Source organism: Otolemur garnettii, unplaced genomic scaffold (genome assembly GCF_000181295.1).
Source record: "Otolemur garnettii isolate 467f Iridium unplaced genomic scaffold, OtoGar3 scaffold00003, whole genome shotgun sequence".
In the NCBI taxonomy this organism is placed as follows: Eukaryota; Metazoa; Chordata; class Mammalia; order Primates; family Galagidae; genus Otolemur; species Otolemur garnettii.
In genome coordinates, this window is record NW_003852398.1 from 37,856,312 (window position 1) to 37,864,528 (window position 8,217).

General features: G+C 41.3%; 1 protein-coding gene across 1 annotated transcript in view; it reads left to right on the forward strand.

The window, feature by feature from the left end:
• Nucleotides 1-8,217, forward strand: part of BRD8 (bromodomain containing 8) — a 50,555-nt gene that overhangs the window by 8,977 nt on the left and 33,361 nt on the right. Inside the window, exons 3-8 of the mRNA XM_012807080.2 lie at nt 2,265-2,334; nt 3,484-3,533; nt 4,014-4,136; nt 4,258-4,338; nt 5,013-5,077; nt 8,079-8,217. Coding sequence (XP_012662534.1) covers nt 2,265-2,334; nt 3,484-3,533; nt 4,014-4,136; nt 4,258-4,338; nt 5,013-5,077; nt 8,079-8,217 — 528 coding nt within the window. The remainder of the gene's footprint in view (nt 1-2,264; nt 2,335-3,483; nt 3,534-4,013; nt 4,137-4,257; nt 4,339-5,012; nt 5,078-8,078) is intronic.

Consider the following 8,217-nt stretch of genomic DNA (forward strand, 5'->3'; position numbering starts at 1 on the left):
TTTTTTTTTTTTGAGACAAAGTCTCAAGCTATTGCTGTGGGTAGAGTACCGTGGCATCACAGCTCACAGCAACCTCAAACTCTTGGGCTTAAGCTATTCTCTTGCCTCAGCCTCCTAAGTAGTTGGGACTACAGGCACCTGCCACAGTGCCCAACTATTTTGTTGTCATTGTTATTTTAGCTGGCCCCAGCCTGGTTCAAACCCAACAGCGTTGGTGTATGTGGCAGGCGCCCTACCCACTGATCTATGGGTGCTGCTGATACCTGGCTATTTTTACAGGCAGGATCTTGCTCTTATTCAGGCTGGTCTCGAACTCATGAGTTCAGGTGAGCCACTGCACCTGACGCCTCAGCCTCTTAAGTAGCTGGGCCTATATAGGCATGTGCCACCACTCCCAGCTCCCTACAACTTTTTAAAATGCTGTTGAATTTCAGTCATAGCAATAATTTGTTATCCTTCCCATTTGATCCTGCAATCCCATTACTGGGCGTCTACCCAAAAGGAAAAAAAATCCTTTTACCATAAGGACACTTGGACTAGACTGTTTATTGCAGCTCAATTTACAATTGCCAAAATGTGGAAACAGCCTAAATGCCCACCAATCCAGGAATGGATTAACAAGCTACATTATACCATGTAATAATTTTCAGCCATTAAAAAAGTTGGAAACTTTTTTTCCTTTGTGTTAACCTGGATGGAAGTGGAACACATTATTCTTAGTAAAGGATCATAAGAATGGAGAAGCAAGAATCCTATCTGCTCAGTTCTCATATGAGGCCAGTTGATGACCCTAGTACATAGTGGGGAATGGGAGGAGGGCAGAGCAGAGAGAGGGAAGGAGGGAAGGGGGTGGAGGAAGGGAAGAGCAGAGGGAGGCAAGGAGGGAGGGGGGTGGGGGATGACTATGACACACCTTTTGGGGGTGGGACACAATTATAAGAGGGACTTTACCTAACAAATGCAATCAGTATAACTTGGTTCTTTGTGCCCTCAAGAATCCCCAACAAGGCTTGGCATCCACAGCACAGTGGTTACTGGTTACAGCGCCAGCCATGCCAGTCACATACACAGAGGCTGGCGGGTTCGAACCCAGCCTGGGCCAGCTAAACAACAATGACAGCTCCAACAAAAAATAGCCAGGCGTTGTGGTGGTGCCTGTGGTTCCAGCTACTTGGGAGACTGAGGCAAGAGAATTGCTTAAGCCCAAGACTTTGAAGTTGCTGTGAGCTGTGACGCTATAGCACTCTACTGAGGGAGACATAGTGAGACTCCGTCTCAAAAAAAAGAGAATCCCCAACAATAAAAAAAAAAAAAGTTAATCTTTTTTCAATTAATATGTTATAAATATATTTCATAGCACTGAGTATGTTTCATTATTATTTTTATGGAATATTTACTATTTCACAGGGTTGAGGTGTGATAATTTAGATAGCCTTTTTTGGGCATTTAGGAAAAATTCAACTGTTGATCATTCTGGTCAAATTTATTAATATATACTTTTTTTGCAGTTTTTGGCTAGGGCTGGGTTTGAACCTGTCACCTCCAGCATATGGGGCCAGCACCCTTCGCCTTTGAGCCACAGGTGCTGCCCAATTCTGGTCAAATTTACATGAACATCTTGGCTGGTACGTTCTTCTTTTGTTGATTTAGAGCCTTACATTACATTATCAGGAGCTGTATTAGTGGATTAAAAGATAGTAACATTTTTGGTTCTGGAATTTATTTCTAGTTGCTTTTTAAAAGATCTTGCTCAGTGAATAGGGCACCAGCCACATACACCAAGGCTGGTGGGTTCGAACCTGGCCTGGGCCAGCTAAACAACAATGACAACTGCAACTAAAAAATAGCCGGGCGTTGTGGCAGGCACCTGGAGTCCCAGCTACTTGGGTGGCTGAGGCAAGAGAATTTCTTAAGGCCAAGAGTTTGAGGTTGTTATGAGCTGTGACACCCTGGCATTCTACTAAGGGTGAGATAGTGAGACTCTGTCTCAAAAAAAAAAAAAAAAAATTTCCCCAGTGAACAGAAATAATACTTTACTAGATGTACTTTACTTCACCTAGTAAATACAACTTTCAGAAAAATTGTTTGACAGTATCTTTTTCTCTTTAAATGACTTTTATGTTATTTTCCACAGCCAGATATTACAGAAAACTTCTTGATGACAGTTTTTTATTCCAAAGTTTGAACTCCAGACCTTGAATTCTCACCATACTTTTTTCTTTTGTTTCTGTTTAGTGTATATCAAAGCTTTTCTTATTTTGTAGGGTATCAGTTAGTAGAGCGATCAAGCCCTTTGCAGAACCTGGCCGCCCTCCAGACTGGTTCTCTCAAAAAGTAAGTTTTCAGGACGACACCTGGGCTCAGTGAGTAGGGCACTGGCCCCATATACCGAGGGTGGCGGGTTCAAACCTGGCTCCGGCTATAACTGCAACAAAAAAATAGCCAGGCATTGCGGTGGGTGCCTGTAGTCCCAGCTACTCAGGAGGCTGAGGCAAGAGACTCACCTAAGCCCAAGAGCTAGAGGTTGCTGTGAGCTGTGATGCTATGGCAGTCTACTGAGGGTGAAAAAGTGAAACTCTGTCTCAAAAAAAAAAGTTTCTAAGCAAGTGATCTTGGAGCACTTAGAGCAATCTTTGAAATGCGAAATGTGAAGTTCTCCACTTCATCCTGCCTTTTAACTACCAGGCTTTTAGACCATGATGGAGAATAATTGAGAATGCCCTTTCTTTTTTTCCCCACTGTTTACTAATTCACTCATGTATTCTCATATTACAAACTCTTCTTATCATTGTAACATAACAGTTAAGAGTCTAAGCTTGAAAGTTAGACAAATCTGGGTTGAGTATGACTCCACCTAAAAATTTTAGACTGAGATCTTGTTTTATCATTTATAAGATAAGATAAGGATTGTTTCAGGATTACTGTAAAGTTAATTGGGTAATACATATAAAGATTTAACACAGTAAATTTTGCCTGGAAATATTGGCTAATATGTTGGCTTTCTCCAAATGTACAAACTCTAAGCCCCAAAACTTCCTTTTTCTGAACTGACTAGTGTATAAATTTGCTCTCCCTGTGAGGTGGTTCATGCCTATAATTCTAGCACTCTGAGAGATCAGGAAGGGAAGATCACTTGTACTCAGGAGTTAAGACTAGCCTGAGCAAGAGTGAGACCCTATCTCTACTAGAAAAATAAGCTGAACATGGTAGTAGATGTCTGTCCTCCCAGCAACTTGGGAAGCTGAGGCAAGAGGATCGCTCGAACCCAGGAGTTTGAGGTTGCGGTGAGTTAGGCTGATGCCACAGCCCTCTAACCTGGGCAACAAGAGTAAGACTTTGCCTCAAAAAAAAAAAAAAAATTGTCTTGCTAAAAACTGCTCACATGTTACACATAGCTGTCTTCTTTATACTTTAATTTGTTTAAACTTTTTAAGGTCATTTCTTTTTTAGTGTTGCTAATCACAGTTTCACTTTTTTCCTTAGCATTGTGCTTCTCAATACTCAGAGCTTCTAGAGACCACTGAGACGCCAAAGTGAGTACAAAGCCAGGTACTTTAGCTAAATCCCTTCGTGGAGTCTTTACTGAGGAAGTCTGGTTTATACTTACATTACTGGGTGGTAAAATATAGCAGAAATTATCTATGGTTAAGTGGTAAAGAAGGCTCAAAGAGGCTTGGTACCCATAGCTCAGCAGTTAGGGCACTGGCCACATACACGAAGGGTGGTGAGTTCAAACCCAGCCTAGGCCTGCCAAACAATAGTGACAACGACAACAAAAAAATAGCTGGGTGTCATGGCAGGCGCCTATAGTCCCAGCCACTTGGGAGGTGGAGACAAGAGAATCGCTTAAGCCCAAGAGTTGGAGGTTGCTGTGAGCTGTGACTCCAGGGCACTCTACTAAGGGTAACATAGTGAGACACTATCTTAAAAAAAAGGCTCAAAGAAAGCATGTGGGAGTGGGAACAAATATTTTATTCAAATACTGATTTTTTTTTTCTTTTAATTTTTCACAGGCGGAAACGAGGCGAAAAAGGAGAAGTGGTAGAAACTGTTGAAGATGTCATTGTTCGGAAACTAACTGCTGAGCGAGTTGAGGAACTAAAGAAAGTGATAAAAGAAACCCAGGAAAGATACAGGTAGTTATCAGAATGCCAAAAGGTTGGGAAAGACAAGAGGGGCTGACTTTGGGGATTGGTCAGAATTTTTAAAATAATAGATGAAAAAAAACAGTTAACCTGCATCTGTTTCTTCCTATAGACGGCTAAAGAGAGATGCAGAACTAATTCAAGCTGGACACATGGATAGCAGACTGGATGAGCTTTGCAATGACATTGCAATGTGGGTTATATTATATTGTTCTTTCATCTGCGCTCCTTTTTCTCTTTTATCCTCTTTACCCCTTGGGTAATCTGCCTATTTCTTCCATTGCCATTCCTATAGACTTGAGACAAATTCTGGAAGGGGAAAGCTACAGAGTGACCTGCTGGGTTGGGGTGGGATGGTATAATTCCTAGAAGGTAATGTGATGGAACATTTCAGTTTTCCTGAGTGAAGAAACTGGGAGTTAGAAAGTATACCCCAGGCTTAGTGCCCATAGCACATTGGTTATGGCGCCAGCCACATACATCGAGACTGGCAGGTTCGAACCTGGCCTGGGCCGGGTAAACAATGACAACTGCTACAACAACAACAAAAAATAGCTGGGCATTGTGGTGGACACCTATAGTCCCAGGTACTTGGGAGGCTGAGGCAAGAGAATTGCTTAAGCCCAAGAGTTTGAAGTTGCTGTGAGCTATGACGCCATGGCACTCTACCCAGGGCAACATAGTGAGACTCTGTCTCAAAAAAAAAAAAGAAAGAAATTATACCCTATTTCTCTTGTTTTGCTGACTAGAATTTCTATTTAGGCCTTTCCTTCAGAAAGTGCTGACCTGGCAAAAAGTTTCTTTGTGAGGGCATTACAAAGTATAGGGAAGAGCCAGGCCTGACTTAACCCTTAATTCCCTTTTTAGGAAGAAGAAATTGGAGGAGGAGGAGGCTGAAGTAAAAAGGAAGGCTACAGATGCTGCGTATCAGGGTAAGATAAACCTAGTTCTTCTGTTCAATGATTGATTATACAATACTACATGCTAATAATAGTTGAAGATTATTTGTAACATAAAATCTACTAGTTCAAATTTATTTGCATGCTTTTTTCTGTTATCTTCTCTTAGAATACAAACATCCCTTAGTGTCCAGGAAGAATCTATTAGAAAAAGTTCTGCTCAGATCTCCCTAGGTTTGAAATTTACTTTTAGGACAAAGGTATGGTAAGACAATGAGCATAATTAAGGTTTTTGCAATCAAAGGCCTGTGTAAAGATTGAGAATAAGTTAGATACTGGGTAAAGAGAGACACATAAGCATTTGCAACTCCAGGAACACATGCTGTGAGCCAATGGCCAATGACATCTTTTCCTCCTTCTTATTTATTTTATTTTTATTTTTTTTTTTTGAGACAGAGTATCACTGTGTTGCCCTCGGTAGAGTGTCTTGGCGTCACAGCTCACAGCAACCTCAAACTCTTGGGCTTAAGTGATTCTCTTGCCTCAACCTCCTAAGTAGCTAGGACTACAGGTACCCAACACAACACCCAGCTTTTTTTGTTATTGTTGCAGTCATCATTGTTTAGCTGGCCTGGGCCGATTTTGAACCTGCCAGCCTCAATGCACCATAACTGCTGTGCTACTAGCATTGAGCCTTATTTATTTTTCTTAAGAGACAGAGTCTTGCTCTGTCACTCATGCTCCTGTGCAGTGGTGCAGTAACATTTCACTGCAACCTTGAACTCCTGGTCTCAAGTGATCCTCCTACCTCAGCTTTTCAAGTGGCTGAGACTACAGGCACATGCATCACATCCAGCTAATATTTTTTACTTTTGTAGAGATAGGTTCTCACTATTTTGCCCAGTCTGGTCACAAAACTCATGTGATCCTTCCACCTCTGGCTCCCAAAGTGATGGGATTACAGGCATGAGCAATCTCATCTGGCCTCCCCCCCCCCTTCTTTTTTAACGGAAACAGACTCTTAATTTAACACCCTCAGTAGAGTGCTGTAGCATCATAGCTCACAGCAACCTCAAACTCTTGGGCTCTATCTAACGATTCTCTTTCCTCAGCTTCTCAAGTAGCTAGGACTATAGGTGCCTGCCACAACACCTAGTAATTTTTAGAGATGAGGCCTTGCTCTGGCTCAGGCTAATCTTGAACCTGTGAGTGCAAGCAGTCCACCCACCTAAGCTTCCCAGAATCTTTTCCCCCTGTCTTGAAAGAAAAATCTGAAGTTGCTGAAGAGGATATTAGAGAGGGTTTAATCCACTTTCCTACTCTTAGCACCTGTGGGATAATTAAAGAAGTTTGCCTTAGGGAGAATGCCCTTTGGAAAAATTAGGCTATAAAGTTACCCATCTTCAGAAGTGTTAAAGCTTTTTTTTGAGAGAGTCTCAAGCTTTTGCTCTGGGTAGAGTGCTGTGATGTCACAGCTCACAGCAACCTCCAACTCTTGGGCTTAAGCAATTCTCTTGCCTCAGCCTCCAAAATAGCTGGGACTACAGGCGCCTGCCACAACACCCGGCTATGCCGGTGCCCTAGACGCTGAGCTACAGGCGCCAAGCCAAGAAGTGTTAAAAGCTTTCTTATCCAGACTCACAAGGCTTCTTTAGTAATGCAACATTCCTATTTGTTCTTTACTGTGTAATAGCAGAGTAGTGTCTAGGTTTTTTTTTTTTTTAGATTTTTTAAATTTAACTTTAATAAATTGAATAGTAATAAAAATAAAATACATCATGCATGCTAGAAGTCTTATAATAAGAGGATAAGATTTATGCTACATAATTAGTCATTACAATATAAATTGCAGTACTGCGATCACTGATGGAAGATTTCTTTCTTCCCAGTTAGATTATAAGAGACTGTGTGAGTGGAGAGATAATTTTTTTTTTACTGCATAGCCCATGCATCTTTTGATGATTTCTTGCACTGAGTGAAAACTGCAAATAATCTCAAAAACTACTTTCTGTTAAAATAGTTTTAATTTTTGTCTCATAAGATCATTACTAGGAGAATACTAATCAATTAGCAGGAGATACAAATTTGTTGTGCAATATCTCCAGTTATTAAAGAGTTAACCTAATGGGTGGTGCCTCTGGCTTAGTGAGTAGGGCGCTGGGTAAAGAGAGAACATGCTGTGAGCCAATGGCCAATGACATCTTTTCTGGCCCCATATACCAAGGGTGGCAGGTTTGAACCTGGCCCTGGCCAAACTGCAACAAGAAATAACTAGCTGTTGTGGTGGGTGCCTGTAGTTCCATCTACTCAGGAGGCTGAAGCAAGAGAGTCGCCTAACCCCAGGAGTTGCTATGAGCTATGATGCCACAGCACTCTACCTAGGGTGGTAAAGTGAGACTCTTATCTCTAAAAAAAAAAAAAAAAAATGGAAGCAGTGGACAATAGGAGTTCTGCACAACTGGTTAAGAAAAATTAAACCTCCAGCAAAATTTTACCTAATTTAGCAAAAATGGCATTGAAAATCTAGTAGTTCTGAAATTAGAACCAACACTTAACTAGTATAAATCCAGCTCTAGTCACTTACAGTTTACAAAATGAAAGCCAGCAAAATGGTAGCTTTATCTACTTTGCATCTTCCTTACTGTAAAATAGAGAAGGAAAAGTACCTGGTTCCTAGGATTGCTGCAAGGATTAAATAAGATAGTAAATAGATGAGTTACTGGCACAGAGAAGGGGCTAAATAAATGTTGTCTATTATTGTTAGCTGGTCAGTGACGGGGATAATACTGTGTAAATGCATGGGATAGACACGTGATGCTCTTGTTATTTTCGGCCACTTCACATCCATTCCCCCTTCCTAAGCCTTGATTTTTTTTTTTTCCTATAAGTTACTTATTTCTCAATGTACAGTCCCTTGTCTATCAAGGTGTTTGTCCTTATGGGTAGGCAAGTAATCCAAGCTAGACTAACTAAAGTGTCTAGTTTTATTTATTTAATCTTGATGATTTGAACATTGTTCTCTTTTATGTTCTAGCTCGTCAAGCTGTAAAAACACCTCCTCGGAGGTTACCTACTGTGATGGTCCGCTCTCCTATAGATTCTGCCTCTCCAGGAGGTGATTATCCACTTGGGGACTTGACTCCAACCTCTATAGAAGAGGCCACCTCTGGGGT